Source organism: Protopterus annectens, chromosome 1.part1 (assembly GCF_019279795.1).
Source record: "Protopterus annectens isolate FY-2018-M chromosome 1.part1, PAN1.0, whole genome shotgun sequence".
Lineage (NCBI taxonomy): Eukaryota > Metazoa > Chordata > Ceratodontiformes > Protopteridae > Protopterus > Protopterus annectens.
This window is the reverse complement of record NC_056726.1, coordinates 379,746,400-379,767,860: the sequence shown is the minus strand read 5'-3', so window position 1 is coordinate 379,767,860 and position 21,461 is coordinate 379,746,400. Positions and strand designations below refer to the sequence as shown.

General features: G+C 39.2%; 1 protein-coding gene across 1 annotated transcript in view; it reads right to left on the bottom strand.

Moving 5' to 3' along the window:
• Positions 1 to 21,461, bottom strand: part of NAGA (alpha-N-acetylgalactosaminidase) — a 535,526-nt gene that overhangs the window by 368,676 nt on the left and 145,389 nt on the right. Inside the window, exon 2 of the mRNA XM_044075331.1 lies at positions 19,344 to 19,499. Within this exon, the coding sequence (XP_043931266.1) occupies positions 19,344 to 19,498 (155 nt within the window). The 5' untranslated portion in view covers position 19,499. The remainder of the gene's footprint in view (positions 1 to 19,343; positions 19,500 to 21,461) is intronic.

Sequence of the window (21,461 nt, the reverse complement as noted above, 5' to 3'; positions counted from 1 at the left end):
TAAAAGTGTAGTGTCATCATATTAGTAGAATAACCTTTTTTGGAAATCAATCTTTGGGATGTATCTCACTAAATATACCAAGCAATTGGAAAGATGCCAAAGGTTTCTAACCAAAGAGACCACATGCCTAAAGTCCCTGAGCTACCAAAAGAGTCTGAAATCTCTATCTTTTTATTCAGTATCTTATAACCTTTTGAGGGTAAATCTCTGTCTTGCTTACTATGCCATTATAAACTCCATTGTCCTGGACCTCTTGTTTCTCTGCAAGTTCAATATCTCAGCTATACTAAAACAAGAGACTCCTAACCGTAAAATAAATAAAACATAGAGGAGGGACAGGTTTATAAGCCCAGCACCCCCCCAAACCTCTGGAATAAACCTCCCCTCAATGTTTAAGCACTGCAACTCACCACCTTCCTTTAAACATAAACTAGATGACTGGATGGGTATCCATAAATTTACTCTGGGATTGACTGGCATGGTCCTCCTGAAGAAAGAGGGTGCTGCATGAAGAGGGGTACTAGCAAGGTGAGAATGGTCATGAAACTCAGTGGGCTTAAAGATCTATGAATGACGTGATGCAATTAAACTTCTCTACAAGAATAGAAACTGTATATAAAAATAGATTAAGTGACATCCCATATGTGGTAAAAAATATATATATGAACAGTACTACTTGAAAGAAAAAGAAACAACAACTCAGGAGTTCCTAGATTACTAGTCTGATTAGGAAATCCTAAATAAACACGTTTATATTACATGATGGAACAGTGAAATGTTCGAACGCGTAATAATCAACCCCTAAATATCAAAACGCCGTAATGTCGAACGGCAAAAAACCCCACTCAAACAAACCATTAAAATGCTCTAAGAAGGGAGGCAAGCCTCCCTGCACCCCCCACACCCCCCGCTACTTAAATATACCAACTCCAAGATCGCACTACAGTGAAGACAATGGAAAAATTCCATGTCCGCACTGTACAGAGATCTACATTGAACCGCTCGACATTCTGACGGTTTGATATTTAGGGGTCGATTATTACGTGCTCGAACATTTCACTGTTAGATTACGTAATATAGACCCAAATAAATTACCCACTAACCTACCAAAAAACAATACCTATCTCATAAAACCATTGACACTAGATGCAACTGCACATAAAAAAGGAATACGAGTTAAACATGTAGGAGAATATAATTTCCTTCTAAGTTCAATACACACTAAAATGAAACAAATAGGATTAGTACAAAGGGGGTAAGGGAAACAAAGATTGGGGTAAAGCTTCTATGGGGGATTTTCCTCTTGATGTATTTCAGTTTGTAAAGAACTCCATTGCTGAATACAAAAATACAGTTATGTTAGTGGTATACTCATCCCTCATTGTACAACCATAGTATGACTTTTGTTAGGCATTTTAACAATTAAATAAAGACCAGAGTATATTTTAGTCCTGTGCCACCGTTTCTGATTTTCTCTTATAATATCCGATACCTATGGATGTTGTATAATAAAATTATATTATTCGCAAGGCTTTCAGTATCTAATGAAACATATTTCATACCATGGGAAGAAACAACAGTGCAGCTCTGGTACTGGAAGAAAACAGTAGATAATAACAGCAAAACAACCAGCAAATCATTTATAGAACTCCAAACTTGTCAAAGAATATGTTTACTTGCAAAGGTAAGTTAAAAACATCCACGGTTTAGCGCTTCCATCTGTAACACTGAGACATCATCAGAGCTATGAATGTACTGCTTGTAGAAGCCATTTTAAAACACAAGAGCAGAAGACACACCTCCCATGTTTTGTAAACCAATTACAACTTGTTGTAGCTGAAGTCAGTGTGAAACGGAAAAAATAACATGACAATACTAAAAATAAGTCAAAACTTTTAAAACCTGAACCAAAACACATAAATACAAACTAGGCAAAAAATAACTAAACAAAAATGTTTGATGAAACTCAAAATCATATTCTGCTGGCTCTCCTTTTTAGTTCACTGCTGACAGAAATACTGTCATTTAAATGGAAAAGTTGGTAGCATCCAGCTTAAGCTGCCATGACATTTCCCAGTGAAGCAGTTTGTTCTGCCAGTCCCCTACATAAGGGAAATGTTGTATTTGTTCAAGAACTAGAAATGTAAACTTGGGGAATTTATCACAAACAGTGGAATGTATGGCCAGCACACTTTTACTATCCTTACATTGTTAATCTGCAGTGGTGCAGCGGTAGCGTTGTTGTTTCACAGCAAGAGGTTCTCCCTTTTGATTCTCAGCTGGAGTGCGGGGAGTGCCTTCTGTGTGGAGTCTGCATGTCCTCCCCACGGTTGGGTGGGCGTTCGAAAGACATGCGTAAATGGGCGTGCCTTCATTGAAGGTTGAACGTTGAGCTGGCACCTAGGCGTTCATCAAAATCTACTGCCAATCATTAGCGGACCGGAGTTCCACTGTGGCGACCCCTAACCGGGAAAAGCCGAAAGACAAACAACAACAACGTTGAATACTGTAAACATGTTGATAGATATGCTTATTCAAATCGTTCTTAGTTTTTCCCACACAGAAAGTGGGACAAGATGTACATGTAGCCAGGTAAATAACTCTTTGAGAAAAGTAACTGTAAGTTCCACCATGCACAGAAGAATCAAATCCACTTAAAAGGGTGCCATTGTAACAAGTGTTTATATAAGGGGCATTGATGACAATGCCCACATTTCCTTGTAGATAAAAATCCCATATGATAACAAATAGGTTTCTCAAGAAGGCATTTTATGTTAGATTTATTTCTGTAGGTAAAAGATGGTGGTGTAGAAAAATACTCTTTGTTGCCTTTATCACATTGTAGCATGAACCAATTCTTCCAAAAAATCTTTTCAATGTCCTTGACATCCAAGTGTAATGCAGGACCATATTAGTTTGGCCATTAAAACCTGTATTTTGAACTTTCTTGTCAAGCTTCTTCAGCCCTTTCTTGATGGGGCATATTTAGTGTTTCTATCTGCCCATATCTCATCTCTGATTGAATTTGGAAGTGGTGGGGGGTAGCCATGGTCCACAAACATGGATCTTCTAATGTCAAATTGTTCGAGACACACTACGTCATCTGAGGTCAACTGAGAGGTTCTGATAAATTGACTTTTTACCACCTCCCTCTTCTGATGAAAGGTGTAGCAAATGGTGAAAAACATGTGTTACAATAAGTGGACATCCTGTAAATATTGGTGGTGAATTCTTCATTAACTCCTTTTCTGATGTCAATGTCAAGATAATTAATCTGGTTTCATAGTTTTCATAGATTAGTACTAAGCTAACTGCCCTTGCGAGCCATTTTAAGCCTAGCCAATTGTCCTTTGTGAGACTCAAACCCTGCGGTCATGTTCAAAGGAATATGTGAACTTTAAAAAGGAGGTGCTGGCTTGTAACTGTAGTATGAATTGGTCAAATTCATCGACACTTCCTTCCCAGGTGATAAGTAGATCACAGATGCATCTGAAGTAGCCAGTACATTTGGAAAAGAGGGGAGTTTAAAAAGTGATTCTAATTCCCATCTTACTAAGACAGAATTTGCAAACATGGGAGCACATTCGGCCCCCACATGTATTCCAACAGTCTGCTTGTAAAATTCACTCTCAAAGGTCAGAAAGTTGTTGTTTAACACCAAGTCCGTAAACTCACTAACCAATTCATAATCTGCTTCAGAAAGTAAGCCAAATCATTTTACAATCTCTCTGAACCACTCCAATCCCAGGTCATGGGGTATTACCATAAATAAACTAACCAAAAGGAATTAATCTTTTGCCGGAATTCCCTTACCTTCAGTTTATCCAGAAGGTTCCATGAGTCTCTTATAATGTGTGGGAAGGAAACAAATGGGTTTTTCAATTTTTGGTCTATAAACTTGGTCAGAGGCTCTGTATCAGATCCCTAGCAGCTACAATTGGAAGTAAGGGGGGGGGGGTCAGACAGATTGGAGTGGATTTTGGGAATACCAGGAAAATACACTCAAAGGAAGTCAGATAAGCCTTGTGGAATTTTATCCAATAACAACAACTCATCCAGTGCTACTTTAATGACCTTGTAGGCTATATTGATTTCATTTGTGGAAACAGCACTATACACACTATCATCATGCAGAAGATGTAACACATGGCCAGAGTAGTCAGCACTTTCCATAGCAACCAGGCCCCCACCTTTGTCCGCTTTCATGCGCCTAATATTGTAATTGTGAGTAAATTGTTGGAGAAGCTGTTTTTCTTTAACCAAAATGTTAAAAAAATTGTTTGTATTGTTTTGCAACAGTGTGCATATTTCTTATTCACATTGCTTCTCAAAAACATTGATAAACTGGGTGTAAAGGGGGATTTGCTGTACTTTTCCTCTTAACCTTGTCAGGGGTATTACAACGAACTTCTCCCCCAAACAGTACTTGAAAATTAAGCTTTCTGGTGAACAATTTTATGTCGAGGAGGAAGTCATCCACCCTGGCCCTAGTGGAGGTGAAGAAGCTAAACTCCTTCAAAAACTAACCATGGGGTTCAGGGCCTATCACCATGTCAGTAAAATTGTAAATGTAATATCCAAAAAAAGAAATAATATTTACAGTACCTGAAGGCATTGTAGTGAGCTCCTGGGTGAATAAATCATCAGTTACCATTGCGGATTCCAATTTGTATGCCCTCGTTTGTAGTTCCTTTTGTTCTTCATCCTCCCCGGGGGATGGTGGTGGGAGTACCCAGACTGGTGAAAGTTGGATTGTTGCTTGTTGGCCAGTCTCTCTGACCTTGTCAAATATACTTCCTCAAAAGGGATATCCAGTTGAGCTGTTTTCTCGTGATTGTCAATATAAAAAGTCTCAACAAGATTGTTTTGCTCGTTGTACCTAGAGAAGCAGGGTATACAGATCTATTAAGATAATCTGAGTCACCCCTGAGTAATTTATTGTCCTTTCTGTTTTTAACGTGGACAAGTTTGTTATCTATGGCCTGAAAGGTTTTGTGAAACTGGAACTTGAACTTGTAAAAGTCTACATCAGCAATAATAGAATCTACTAGTTTAGTAACTTCCTGTTTAAGTTTCACCAAATGCCTGTCATTTTCTTTAATGAGAGGTTTGGTAAGTTCTAGACCTGTACGATAAAAAAATTCCAATAGTTTGTGGTGAAAGAGTGAATTTGCTTCTACATCTTGTCGGAACGTCCACTTTAGGCACATGTTGTCTCCGTACACTTTCACCCAAAAAGTAGTTATCCAGCTGTAGTGATTTAAATGTGTATAAACACTTCTCCAATGCAGAGATTTGTTCTTGCAAGGATAAATAATGACCATCTGTAGACTGTAATATTCTTTCTGGTTCAAAAAATCCAATTTATCCAACCAAGAATGTGCATTTGCAGTAGTAGAAAAATCAGTTACAGGCTTATCAGCAGAGGCATTTAAAGTCAGTTTAGTCTCATGTCCTACATTAACCAGAGTTGCTCCACTGTGAGAAGAATGGCTGCTCACCTTAGAAACATTGTGTCCATGATTAAATTGTGTAAGTGCCTGGGTGAGTTGTTGAATTAACAAAGCAAGATTTCCAGGTTCAGTTGTGAAAAAGTTAGGTGCATCTTGAAACAGTTCCTGTGAGTTAGCTGCTGACATACCCAGAACATTCAAGAAACAAATAAACCAAAGGAAGAAACAAGAGCGCAGTTCTGGTACTGGAAGAAAACAGTAGCTAATATCAGCAAAACAACCAGCAAATCAGCCACAGAACTCAAAACTTGCTGAAGATGTTTAATACCAAAGGTAGATTAAAAACATCCACAGTTTAGTGCTTTTGTCTATATGTAATACTAAAAGGTCATCAGAACTATGAATGTACTGCTTGTGGAAGCAATTTTAAAACTTAAGTGCAGAAGACACACCTCCCATGTAAACCAATCACAGCTTGTAGCTGAAATCAATGTGAAACAGAAAAAATAAAGTGACAACACTAAAATTAAGTCAAAACTTTTAAAACCTGAACCAAACCACATAAATACAAACTAGGCAAAAATAACTAAACAAAAAATGTTTTGTTTTGTAAAAAGTCATAGGCATTCAGAAGCCATGCAGCTGAAACACTGGTAGGTCCTTTCAGGATCATTTGCATATATTACATGGGCCTCCACTACAGAAGGTTTACATATTACACAGTCAAGACTCTAGGTTTGCTGAGTTCTTTCAGGTACACTACTTAAATAAGTATTTGTCCTCTGACTTTTCTTTTGTGCAACCACAATTTTTCAACTATCTTCCTCTACAAGTCTCTCGAATTCCGAAAATGTCCATTCTGCTTATCCATAACTGGTTATAATATTGTTACTTGGGACATTTACAACAGCCTCTTCAAGTACACTGAAGATCCTTGGTCATTAGACAGCAAAGTGTTTAGTCTTACTGGATGAAGAATACAATTTTGTTGAAGAATGCAAGTTTTAATGTTATTTCTTTTCGAAAGCTTTAGTCGGGTTGTTAGGCTTTTCTTTTTATCCATTGTTCAGACAGAATAGTCATAATTATATCTGATACTGCTGTTGCCCATTCTGGCAGGCCTGTTAGACCAAGAAGATCCTCATATTAGATCTTCATTCAGCTATAAAATAACCATTACCCTTGGAATATTCAAGAACTACTTTAAGGCTAACTTTCTACTATTAAGTGATAACCTGGCAAAATGTCAAGCCCCCATAAACTCTGAGAACGCTGCTGCCTACGCAGAAATGTTTACAGAAAACCTATACAAGCATGTTTATAGTTGTACAGAGACAGCTGTACCCAACAGGAAGAAGTACAGAACTAAGTCAAAAAACAAGCCACCCTAGTGGAATCACATCAGTAACCTGTATAACAGGAGGAATAAAATCATGGCAAAAAATTAGGAGGTGCAGCATCCAGCAGGATAAAAGCACTCTCATCAAATTAAATTCATTTCAGTCCTGGGACCTCTCTTGTTTGGCATCTACTTCTCTGAAGTACAGGCCAACACTAAGGGACTCTGGCTAACAAAGTTCGCAGATGACTGCAAACTGGGAGCCATTATTGAATCCCCAAATGATGTCGATACTCTACAAAAGGGCCTTACAGAAACAGATGCTTGGTGCCAGAGCCATGGGCTCAAGCTCAATGCCAATAAATGTATAGTTATCCCCTTTGGGAAAAAGCATGTACCTGTGAATTACCACATAGGTGGCAGTACACTAAACACCGAAAGTGTGATAAGAGACTTAGAGACACAGGAGGACAGTGGTCTCACCTTCAATAACCACATTGCATAACAGTCAGGAAATTCTTCTATGTGGCACACCTCATCACTAAGGGCTTTTCATCCAGAAAAAAGGAGGTCATTGTCCCACTGTACTCACCCCTCATTAGACCCATTATAGAATACAAAGCCCCATTTGGCATGTACCTCTCAAGACATCTGCAACAACTGGAAAGGCCACAGAAATACCTCACTAAAAGAATCACAGACCTAATGCAGATGCCCTATGCTGACCTCCTTAAAAACATAAAACACCAGCTATACTCTTGTCACATATCGTCTACTCTGAGGCGATCTCTGCTTAACATACAAGGCCATGTCAAACCCAGAGCTGTTGGACGTGCTACACTTAAAGAAATCCCAATCCCTCAGAGCCACACGCTCCAGGGATCTAAACCTTGTCATCACAATAAACAAAACATGCTGGAGGGATAGGTTCCTGACCCAGACACTCCCCAGACTCTGGAATAGACTGCCCATACATGTCAAGCAGAGTACCTCTTTGGCCCTCTTCAAAAGGAACCTTGATGACTGGATGAGAGAAAGGAAATTCACCCCAGGGATCACGTCAGTCACCCTGCTAGACAGGGGTCCAGGGAAGTAAATAGTGTGGGAAGAAATAGCCAGGGAATTGTTATGGCTAGACTTGTATAGGCCCTAGGGCCGATAGCCTAGTACTAACCTATAAACTTATAAACAACTCACAGAACAAATAAAGTCTATCAAACCCAAATTTGAGGTAGATTTGATATTCCAGACCAAGGACAACCACAAGGCATTATTTAGATATGTCTACAACCTTAAAGGTAGTACACAATTGTGTGCAGAGCTCATTGTAAATCTAGCAACCTATACTGAGCCAGAAGATATAGCAAACCTACTGGCTGACAAATTCAGCTCCAACTTTATGTCTCTCTCCCCACCAACCTTCCCTCTGAAATACCATCAAATATAACTCACCCTTGCTATCACCAGGGAACAGGTCCTTAATACTCTCACTAAGGCCAAGAACACTGCATCAATGGGCCCAAACAACATCCCATGATGCCTTCTAAATAGCAAGAAACATGATCTATCAGGTCTTCTGGAATTTCTATTTAACTGTAGCCCACAAACAGGCTTCTTCCAGGGGGATCCAGTACCGGACAGCCTGGGAAGATATGATCGACAGACCACGATGCTTTGCCAGAGATTGCCTGCATCTGTCTCACATGGGCTTTGGGCTTCAGGCTTCTGGCAAAGGCTCTTGCTTCCCTTATAGTGCCTTTTTTAGGAAAAGTGATGAGATTAAAACTACCAACATAAACATTTTAACAAATCACAAATTAAAGGTCATGCTGCTAAATGCTAGGAGTCTAAACATGAAACTGCACTCATTGCAAGCATTCCTAACCCTGGAAAATGCTGACATCTGTGCAGTAACAGAAACCTGGTGCAAAGCTGCGGAGAGCACCCCAGCCTTACCTGGCTACTCATCCTATTACACATTCAGACCCCAAACTGTGGGCAGTAAAGCCAAAGGAGGTGGAGTTTCAATATACATTAAAGACATACATACTTCCAGGCTGGTCAAACAGTATGACACACAGGAGATACTCCTGGTGCAGTTAACCATTGACAAGACCCCTATTCAAATCATAGCTAGCTAGCTACCAGCCCCCAAATCTGACTCAAGATGCCCAATCTGCCTATTTAGACCTGTTAGAATCGTTCAAGATTCAACCCTTTACTCTGATCCTGGGTGACTTTAACTTCCCAAACATGGATTGGAAGAACTACTCATGAGAGAACACAAATGCCCAGAGATTCCTTGATTTCATCAATGCAAATGCCTTGGAGCAGCTAGTACATACCCCCACAACAGGTGATAATATATTGGACTTGGCATTAACCAACATGAGTAACCACTGCAGCATCCCTATAGTGTCATCCTCCCTGGTAACATCCGACCACACAGCGGTCACTTTCAAAGTCATCTACCCCAACCCCCCCTCTAGCTATGATCAGACATAAAAACTTCTCCAAAGCTGATTACAGCCTCCTGAGGGATGGTATAAACAACTTCACAGCCCCTCCCCCTCTGCAGAAACTGGCACCAATATCCAAAACTTCTCCAAAGCACTATACAAGCATGTATATAGATGCATGGAATCACGAATACCTGACAGGACTAAATCATCCTCTGCAAGGAAGAGTAAACCTGTCTGGAGGAAATCTACAATAAATAAACTTTATAACAAAAGGAAAAAAATTGCTGTCCAAGACCAAGGAGCAGATGCCCAATTTGAAACAATGCCTCCTTATCCTGAACAAGAAAATAAGAGCACTAGTGAAATCCTCCAAAGCAAACTTCAAGACCAGATTGGCCACATCTACTAAAGACAATCATAAAGCCTTCTTCACATATTTCCACAACCTCAAAGAACCACCCAGATCTGTTCAGAACTGGTGGTCAAGGACACCACATATACAAATGCTGTAGATATACCAAACCTGCTGGCTGACAGATTCAGTGAAAGTTTTACCCCTCTGTCCCCCCATCAGTAAATCAGGACATCCCCAGTACCTGTCCCCTTCCCCTTATATCTAGGGAACAGGTTATCACTGCTCTCTCAAAGGCAAAAATACTGCCTCCATGGGACCCAATAACATCAAAGGCTGCATCCTATGTGAACTCAGGCAGGAACTTGTAGCACCATTAGGCACACTATTCAATGAAAGCTTGAGTACCGACTTCATCCCAGTTGAGTGGAGGACAGCCACCGTCATCCCTTTACAAAAAGGTGAAGTGTCCACCGATCTGGGAAATTATAGACCTATCAGCCTAACTAGCCTGATCTGCAAGGCCATGGAACGGATTATCATGGACCTCATTAACAAGGACATTGGCAACCTCCAAACACTTGATCCCACACAGTTTGGCTTCACCAAGGAGAGGTCATGTCTGCTAAATTTGGTCAACTTCTTTGAGACGGTCACCAAAACCATAGACAAGGGGAAGACAGTGCACACCGTCTACCTTGACCTGGCCAAAGCCTTTAACATTATTCCCCACTCGGGCATAATAGATAAACTCTCTCAGCTAAGCATAAATCCATATGTTACCAGATGGGTAGCAAACTGGCTCACTGACAGAACCCACATAGTCAAAATAGAGGAAGACACCTCAAGCAGTAGACCCGTAACAAGGGCATACCCCAGGGTTCGGCCTTGGAGCCTTTGTTATTTGGGATATACTTTTCTGAGGTGCAGGCCAAAACCAGTGTGCTATGGCTGATCAAGTTTAAAGATGACTGTAAGCTTGGTGCTGTCTCCAGTTCTGCTAGTGATGTTTATATCCTCCAAGAGGGTCTCACTCAGACAAATGACTGGTGCCAGAAACATGGCTTCAAGCTGAATACCAAAAAATGTATCATCATCCCCTTTGGGGAGCGTGATGTCTCCACAAATTATCACATTAATAACAGCATCCCAAGCATGCAATCAGTCGTGAGGGATTTGGGCACCCAGGCTGACAGCAACCTGACTTTTGACCACCATGTTGCCTCCATTGTATGGAAAGCCTTCTACATAGTCCACCTCATAAGTAAGGGTATCTCATCCAGGGACAAGGAGGTAATAACATCCCTGTATTCTTCTAATACATGTGGCAGGAACAAAGAACATTTTTGAAACACGACCTCCACAGGAACCAGAACCAAAAAATGTTGAAAAACAATTTTAAAACACAATTGGTAATAAAATTTTTTGGTTCTGGTTCCTCTGGAGGTCGTTTTTTAACTGTGTTCTTAGTTTCATCCCTGTATTCTTCCCTTATAAGGTTCATTATTGAGTACAATGCCCCTTTCGGCATGTACCTCGCAAAGCACATGCAGCAGCTGGAGAGACCACAGAGGTTCCTCACCAGGGCATCCAGGGCCTCAAACATCCACCATACACAGATAGGCTAAAAGCCCTATCCCTCTACTTAGTTTCATACAGACTCCTCAGAGGTGACCTCTGTCTGGCATACAAGGTGATCACGGGCCCCACCTTGATGGGACTGCTGCATATCCGCAAGTCAAGTTCCACTCGAGTAACCTGCACACGCTCGGCCTCAACCTGGTTTGTGATATCAACAAGACTTGTTGGTGGGACAGATTTGTGTCCCAGAAACTCTCCCATCTATGGAATAGACTCCCTCTCCACATCAAGCAGAGTACCTCTTTACCTCTTTTTAAGTGATAACTGGATGGGAAACAGAAAATATACCCCTGGGACTCCACCTGTGTCTCTGCTGGACAGGGGCATCGGGAGATTATTTGTCTAAACATGGGCTAAACTCTTGGCTAGGCTTATAAGGGCCTCATGGCCAATAGCCTAGCAACATCCTATGATCATACAATCCTATAAATGGAAAACAGCAACAGTCATTCCTCTGCACAAAGATGAACCCTCTACAGAGCCTGGAAACCACACTCATAAGTCTCACTAGTCTCATATGCAAAGACAGAGAAAGAATTGTCATGGAAATGATCAATAATGACATAGGAAACCTCCAGACACTGGACCCAACCCAATTTGGTTTTATCAAGGGCAGGTCATGCCTACTCAGTCTGGTAGACTTCTTGGCAAAGGTCACCAAAGCAATGGATGAAGGAAAAATGGTTCACACCGCCTACCTTGACATGGCCAGGGCATCTGACAAAATATTCCACTCAGGCATTGTTGACAAACTTAAGACATTAGGTACAAACCCTTATGTAACCTGATGGATACCCAAATGGCTCACTGACAGGACTAGAATTGGGAAGCCCAACTCTACAAAGAGGCTAGTCACAAGTGGAGTCCCTCAGGGATCAGTCCTGGGACTGCACCTTTTTGTCATTTACTTCTCTGAAGTCAAGGCCAACATCAGTGGCTTCTGGCTGACTAAATTTGCAGATGATTGCAAATTAAGAACAGTCACTGAATTGCCCACTGACAGAAATGTTCTCCAGGAAGGAATGACACAGACAAACAGCTGATGCCAGAGCCATGGACTTAAACTGACTGCCAAGAAATGCATAACAGCATCTTTTTGGAAGTCATTCACCCCTGGTAACTATCATATTGACAACACACCCTTAAGAGCTGACCCAGTAGTCAGGGACTTGGGGACACGCATAGACAGTAATCTAGCCTTTGAACATCACTTGCCTACAATAGTTAGGAAATCGTTCTGTGTTGTGCAACTTATAAACAAAGGTATGAGATCTAGGTCCAAGGAAGTAATTGTTCCACTTATTCAGCATTCATCAGACCTGTCATTGGGTACAGTGCCCCCTTTGGTATGTACCTAATCAGGCATATCCAACAAATGGAAATTCCACAGAGATTCCTCATTAAAACAATACAGTAACATGCCCTATGCAGACTGCCTCAAGGCTCTATCCTTGTATTCTGTCTCCTACAGGCTGTTGAGGGGAGATCTATGCCTGGCATACAAGGCATTGTCAAACCCCACTCTGATGAAGCTCCTGCATATTCACAAAACAAACAGCACCAGAGTTACCCATTCTAAAAACTTAAACCTTGTCTGTGATATAAATAGGACCTAATGGAGAGACAGGTATGTATCTTTGGAACAGACTCCCCATTCATGTGAAGCTGAGTTCTTCCCTAACCAAATCAAGTGAAACTTGGACAATTGGCTGGAGAACAGGAAATCCATCCCTGGTCTGGCACCTATGTCTTTAATGGAAACAGGCACACTGTAAGTGATTCGTCTCCCAGGCCCCTGCTTGTAAATTATTCACCTTTCAAGCCCCTGCTTACACTTATCAAGGGTACCAGAACTTATCAGAGATTTGGCATGCATGGTTAGGCTTAAAAAGGCCCTTGTGTTCATTTGCCTAGTAAACACCTATGAAACTATGAACCTGTGAACATCTATACATTTTTGTTTCAAGAAAATTTGGTTTATATATCTTCCTCTTTAACTTGTATCAACATCATATTATAATATGTGTATGCTGTTTATCTGATTATCTTCTAGTTTATTACAAATGCCTTGTATGAAATCCATTTTATTATTGAAATGATGCATATTTTAAGGATACATTCTACAATTAGGTTACTACTTCTTCTTGGATGTTCTTCTTCAGATATTTCTTATTTTGAAAGGACTCATTTTATGCTGATCCATTTAGATTATTTGTAGGAAAGATAGGGTGGCTTATGGTTGCCAATCCCGCTTCCCCGCACCAAGCGCTGGGACTTTTAAAAGTTTTTTTTTTTGCGCTTGCAGCGCCAATTTTTAAAATTTTGGAAAAGAAAAAAAAAAATATTTCCTTTCCGGTTTTTCCACTCAAGAAAAAAGACCCGGACCTGCTGCGAGAGGCATTTAGAGGGGGGCCGGGTCCGCAGGTAAGCAGATGTGCACCACAGCAGCCATTGTAGGGGGCTGAACTTCTTCGAACTTCTTATGATAAAGGTCGTTGTCTGTAGAGCACTGAGCATAGTTTGTACTTTTTTTGTATGGAATATGCACTATAATGCTGTTCCTGTTCCTGCAAGTCCATGTCTATGTGGTACAAGTCTACCTTTTGTGGGGAATGTTAACAGTTAATGTAATTCATTTATTATTCTAGTAGGTACAAGATTGTTTTCATTTATACAAATGTACTGTTTGCTTTGTAATGTGAATATGGGTGTGTTACTTTTACTTGGGCCTGTTTATTGCATTGCTGTGCTGGATTAATTGCTATGTTTTGAGGTTTGTTACTTCTCTTGCAAGAAGTATTTTTAAAAGTTAAAATGTTTGACTTTTTTTCCATTTATTTTTTTTGTGGATGGATGCTCGTTAATGCAATGTATTTGAGATTGTGAAAGTTTATTGCAGCACAATAGCCATAATTTAAATATCTGCATGTTAATTAATCAACCAACTTTTAAAGAACACAAAACTTGAAAACTAAATATATAAACATAATATCATTAACATCTATACTGTAAGTATAAAAGTATATGCAGCCTAATACATAAATGCATATAAGTGTAGTGTCTAAATAAATATATATATATAGATGTATAATATGAGTGCATATGTACAGGAATAAATAAATAAATAAATAGAGGAATATATATATCTAGATGTATAATATGAGTGCATATGTACATCTAGATATATATTATACATCTAGATATATATATATTTATTTAGACACTACACTTATATACACTTCTTACACAGATGCAGTTATACATTCATGTACTGACTTTACCATAACAAGTACCACTTTGTTTGATAATAGTTCTCTCGATCTGTATATGACTATTTTTATTGCTAGTTATCATGTTTCTGATGGTATTTACCTTGCTTAGTTTATAAGTTGCCTTGCAATATTACTTGCATGTATTAATGTTTTATTTAATATGACTATCACATGCATTTATGTATTAGGCTGCATATACTTTTATACTTGACAGTATGCTGCTTATAATATGTTTTTACATTCTCCATGGAATGAAGTTATTTTAATTTTCAATAGAATATGTATATACTATTGTCTATTTTAGATGTCAATGATATTATGTTTACATATTTAGTTTTCAAGTTTTGTGTTATGGAAAGTTGGTTGATTAATTAACATGCAGATATTTAAAGCACATGGCTATTGTGCTTCCTGTTTGTGATCGGTTCATCTGTGCAATAAACTGATTTATCTGTTTTAGAAGACCGGATTGCTTGGATTTTTACACATTGGATGTTATTGTTATTTACCTATTTATTTATTTGTTTATAAGCAAGCATGCTGTGGCAGTAACCAGCATTTTATTTATATTCTAACGTATTTGAGATTGTGCTAAACCATGTTACAGGGTAGTTTTTTTATTTTGTGTTTTAGTGATGTCTTCAACATACTTATTTACTGTTTTCATTATAATCAGATTATGACCAGTGCTGCTGTTGGGCATGTTTATTAATAGATCATTAAATTAGTGCCATACATTTCTTAACTGCCGTGGTCAAAAGCTAAATTAGGTCTATGGTATCCACTGTGCATTCTCATTCATTTTACTGTTTTTGGTTCAGTGAATATGGTTAACTTTTTGTCTTGTAAAATAATGCATTTCATTTTCTACAAGCTGTGTTAATGTTAGTCTTCAATTGCCAAAATGCCCCCTACATTACCTCATTTACTATTTGACCTTTTTCAAACTGTTTGTAAACTCTTTTTTGCTCCATTCCTCTATAATACTGCATCTCCTTTAACAACTCTGGTGATGTCGTGGTGGGTGTGTGGCCAGTGTCATGTTGGCCCTGTTGACCACACCCCCATGTCCCACTTTGCCCTTGTTAAAAGGTGGCAACCCTGGGTGGCTATAAAGGCACATATTTCCAGTTTTTATCAAATTCAGTATCTTCTTATCATATTATAAGGATGAGACTCCCCCTACACCTGAGAAGTTGTAAAATTTGCTATAAAATTTTACTGGTATGGGCAGAGCATCTGAAGACAGTTGCTTGCCCTGTGGTTATCTTGGATCCATATATATCTATTCCTACACATACACTGCTAGGCAGCAGTGTGTTACAAATCAGCATCAATCCATTAACATGCAGTGCATCTCTACAGTTTCACTTCCCTAAGAAAAAGCGACAAACAGCTCAGAAGGCTTACCTTGTTAAAGTTGTAATGCATTGTAATAGTTATTTGTTTTTATTTTTGCCCCTCCAACAGTACCATACCCACATCCACTCACCCATGCACACAATGACCCCTGAGTTTTTAAAGACCACCCCACTGCCCATACTGCCAATTCATTCTCCCTAGGGATAACAGCTAGGAGACAGATCCCTTAACCCTTCATACAAAGGGTACATGGTAGGGTTCTTCTGCAGTGCTGCACCTTATTTTTGTCTGTTGTTCAATGCATATTGCATTAATGTGCCTGCTAATATATACTTCAGCACATTTACACCCATAATGCACTATTTTTAACCTGTCATATTCACCAAGAAATAGGCATATTTTTATGGTGGAAAGGTGGGAACTGCTACTCCTTCCTTCTGGGGGAAAAAGGGCAAGCTGGCCATTACCTATTTTTATTTATTTATTTTAGTTTCACATTTGTTGACTGGGTTAATCCGACTGGGCAGGAAGCCCTTTTTCAGCAGAGGCCCAAAGAGAAAAGCTACAGATTAAGCAAAAATTACAATAACACAATGCAATACAAAGTTAATTACAGTTTTGTTGGTTATGAGCAAATACAGATACAAATTTAGGGAGAGACTATCATAATTAGTGCAATAAAAAATGTGATAATACTATATACAAATACTAACCAACAATGTTCGACAGTGTAGGAATAGAATCCAAAGCAAATAAGCAGCCTATAAAAGAGGAAGAGCAGTAATAGTTTACTCTATAAGAGAATGGAGAAAAATGGTAGGAAATAGTAGGAGGTTCAGGTAGGATCATGGCATAAACATGACCATGAGTTAAGCAAATGGGATTTTAGCTTTTTTTGAAAAAATTAGTGTTGGTAATAGAACATATGTGTACGGTAATTTGTTCCAAGTGTTAACTAAGGAGTGGCTGTATAGCAGTTTGTCAATGTTTTTCTTAGACATGTATACCTCTAGAAGGTGCTGCTGTGAGCTTTGAAGAGCTCGATCTGACGTGCAGTAGGAGATCAGGAGAGCAGGGCAAAAGGTGGGACAGTTAAGAATGAGTTAGGTACAGCTGGGGAAGAAGGAGTTGATGGCAGAACTCTAGCCATTGGAGGCTTTTCAGAAATAGATAGCAGTGAGATTGATAGAACATATCAGCAGCAAATCTTGCAATTTTGTTATATGTGAGATCCAGTTTAGAGATAAGAATGGACTGCAGGTTAGTGATAATAGTGGCAACATAGAAAAGATTGCAGGAGTAGAAAAGCTTGTACAAGGGTGGGCTTGGATTTGACTGATAAGATTTTTTTGTGTCTATATAGTAGGCCTAACTCCTGGTGTTTTTTTTTAATGCTTTATTGAACATGGAGGTCATATCTGAGTTGATCATCTACTGTCACACCAAGGAGTTTAGTGTGAGTTTCGAATGTGATTAATGTGTTGTTCACGGATGTGACTGTGAAATTTTTTGTTTTTGGTAAAAAGAGGAGGAGTTTGGTTTTCTTAGGGTTTAGCAGTAGTTGGTTTGATATTAGCCATTTTCTGACAGAGTGTAGAGATCGCTGAGTGATGGTGTGTAGTTTGTCTAAGTTTTTGGAGCAGGAGATGACAGAGTCATCAGCATGTTGTATTACTGTAGACAGGAGACATGAGGTGCAGAGGTAGTTAGTAGAGATGTTGAAAATAAGGGGATCAAGGATGGGAGTTTTGGGGAACTCCAGTTTTTACAGTTAGGAAGGGAGAAAATGATAGCCATTTGACAGCCTGCAATCTGTTTGAGTGATAGCTACTGAACCAGTTTATAGTACAGTTACAGACACTGAGGTTAGTGAGTTTGGACAGCAGTAGAAGATGGAAGACACTATCCGAGCCTTAGACAGGTAGAGGAAGAGACAGGACACTAATTTATTACCATCTTGAGCTTTAGCAATACTATGTGTGAAAGGTATAAGTGCAATAGATGTGCTTTGCTAAGGACGGAATCCATGCTGGGTAGGGGTTAGAAGATTTTCATGTAACACATGATTGGGGACCTGTTTGTAAATACATTTTCCAGTATTGTAGATAGAGGAGATAGGTCTGAAATTACAGGGATCAGTGGAATTACCACCTTTGTGAAGGGGTAAAGCAAAAGACTTTTTCCAGACATATGGGATTGTATTTTCGTGGTTAGGTCTATTTATAAGTACAGAGATGGGGTAAGCAATAGAATTAGCAGCATGTTTCAGAAATACAGGGAGGTAGATTGTCAGCTGATGGTGAACATGGTTTTTAACCTGCTTGGTCCTTTGCTTTCAGGTTAGCCCTTGAGTGCCTAAGTTGCTTCTCTGATGCAGATAACTGACAGCATTGGCAAACCAATGCCCATGATTACAGGCTGGGTTATAACTCCTAATCACTTTACCCACTGGTCAGCAATGTGACTGTCATATTTATGCACTCAAAGCCTTCAATGAACGTTCTAAAATGAAACTGTATTAACTGAAAACCAACTTATATGTATTTTTTATAACCAACTTGTATGTATTTTTTATCAGGGTAGTGCACTGATCAGTATTAACCAATTTACTCATTCTGGGTGAAATAGAAACAAAAAAGGAAAACTGTAAGCAATAACAGAGTAGTTCAGATTATAAATATATATATATATATATATATATATATATATATATATATATATATATATATATACACACACACACACACACACACACACATAATTTATATATATTATAGTAAACAAGCTGAAGGTAATGTACAATCCTTACATTAGCTTCTAAAGTGGGTCATACTTCAGTATTTATATGAGAGGAGAAGAGAAGAGAAGTGTAAATTATATAGGGTTAGTGTGTTAGTTGATATGTACCCTGTTTTAAAACAGGAGCATTTGGCCTGAATGAAGAAGAACTTTTCGAGTTGCATTCTGACTTCACAGTCATTTTTGATTTTCTTTAGGTCGTTGAAAAGACCTTGCCAAAAAGAGAAGGTACTTGAGAGGAGAATGAATGTGCAGTGCTTTGGAGCCTGGCACTACGGATAATGAGAGTAGGTGTGGCTTGAGAGTAGTATCACGGATTGTAGGGGAGGTTTTTCATGAAGTTTAGAACAGGAGTAAATGTCTGAAGTTGGAGTAATTTGTAGAGTTGGAATCCTAAGAATGGGTTAGATGTTTGTTTTATGGGTAGCCATTTGAGTTTTCTTAGGGTGATACATTGATGCTGACAGAGTGGTGAGTTTCTACTGAATCAGCAGATGCTGTTAAAGACTGTCTAAAGTTTGGTAGTGTTTTTCTTGGTGGGAGATGCAAAAATAGATACTCCTGCTACAAATGAATGTGTTACAGTTGTAACAGTAGTGTCATTAGAGCTGCAAGATGAGGAAAGGATCCTTACTATGGACTACAAATTTAACTACACATTACCTGATGCAGTTTTTCGGATCTTTCTTGCAGTCAATATTGCAGCGAAAGCGTTCCCATGCGAGCCAGCCCATTGGAGGTCTATTCATCAGTCCATTGTCCAGACAACATCCAAACCCAAAAATGGCTAACAGGAAAGAAAGAGATGGTAGGAACATCCTGAAAACACGAGGGATATAAGAAAAAATGTTATCAATAAATAAAACTGTAATATATAAAAAAATGAGATGGTGCAGACATTTCATCCTTCATGCATGGCACATACCCATGGAACAGTGTTTTAATGACGGGTATTACTCAGATTAGACAGGGCAACAAAAACTAGGAAAAGAAGCACAGTACTAGAAGTCTGAATTTTATACATTCCTCTCAAACTGCAAACACTGAAAATAAGAACAAAGGCTCTTGAAAAGGAGGGACATCCAACCAAAACTCTGGATATTTAGTTAATATAAAATCTGAATACCAAATAACACATAACTCTTCCCTCTTCCACTAAAAACATGGGATACTATTCATTAATTCTTGTCTTTTGGCTTTTCCCGGTTAGGGGTCGCCACAGCGGAACTCCGGTCTGCTAATGATTGGCAGTGGATTTTTACAGTGACGAGGTGCCAGCTCGACACCCAACCTTCAAAGAAGGCACACCCACTCACGCACGCACCAACCTGCATGTCTTTAAATGTCATTCTATTCATTAATACATACTTAAAAAAACAGAGTGACAAAACGAAGGAAAACACAGACACATCATTAAACAATATAAAATCTGTATCCAAAGATTTAAAAAAACCCCGTGTAGGCACAGTGTAAAGCCTACACGGTACAGTGGACATGTACACGGTATCCCCTCAATAGCACGCCATGCATATTAATGAAGGCATGTTACTGAGGGAGAGCTGTGTAACATGGTTATTGAATCAGTGTAGGAAGTGAATTACTGAGTCAGGAGATGAGTAACACCCCCCCTGCTCTGTCAAAGTGCCAGATATCAATGTATGCATATGTATGAAATATTTTTTTTGGAGTGGCACGGCGCACAGCAATTAACATGTGCCAGACATCTAAAAACAGAAACTGGGTACATTTAATTATGAATGCAAAGGTCAACTTTAAGCAAAGCTGAGTGGTGCTTAAACGTAGTGGAGAGGTACATGCTAAAGTATGGCAGAACTCTACACATCCATATAGCCAAATGGTTAGAGTGACAGCTTTATGTGCAGTAAGTGTAGGGTGTGAATACACAGACAGGTTATTAAGCATTTATTTTGCAAATACAAATTATGAGAAGTATTTTAAAATCCAGTTTTGTTGCGCTCAGCTAAGCTCTGCTAATCATAGCTAAGCCTTGCCAAGCACTGCTTAAACAAGGAACATTTTAGGACTGCTTAGCTGGTTTGCACAATGCTAAGCAGTGTGAAGCACTGCTAGGCATCTGCCAGTTTAAGAATTGCTCAGCTAAGCTGGTTTGCATACTGTTAAGCATCACTAAACATTGGCATTTTAAGCACTACTCAGCTCAGCTAAGCAGGTTTGTGGTTTATCTACTCTGTAATGTAATTTTATGTTTCCTTCTGAATAACTACTCTGCAATGTATATCACGTTACTGTTTCAGCTTATTTACCTCTCATAAATCCTCATCAGATTGTATTGTTTTTGAATGCTTCTTGAATTTGAGCTTAAATGTTTTATCTTCTACTCTGTATAATTATTATTGTAATTTTTTGTATGTACCTAATTTGTCTGTATTGGAGCTTTTCTCCCCAGGACTCCATTGAAAACGGGTTCTTTTGGCCCAATGGACTATCCTGGTAAACCAACTGCAAATAAATAAAAATAAATAAAATAAATTGTGCGATGCTAAATGACATACCGTATTTTTAAAAATGGCCCAATGGTGTGTAAGAGCAGGAAAATAGGCTTATTTAAGTGCAACAGGCATGAATACAGCATAACCTGCTGGAGTTTGAACCATGCAGGAACTATGGCAGGTGCTGGAGAGGGTGTGCACTTCCAGGTGCAGTGGTGGGGCATTCTGGAGTCCATGGTCAAGGCTGCACCTTTAGTGAAATACCATGATGTCTGGTTGCTGTAGGGTGAGTACCAGGGATCAGAGTACA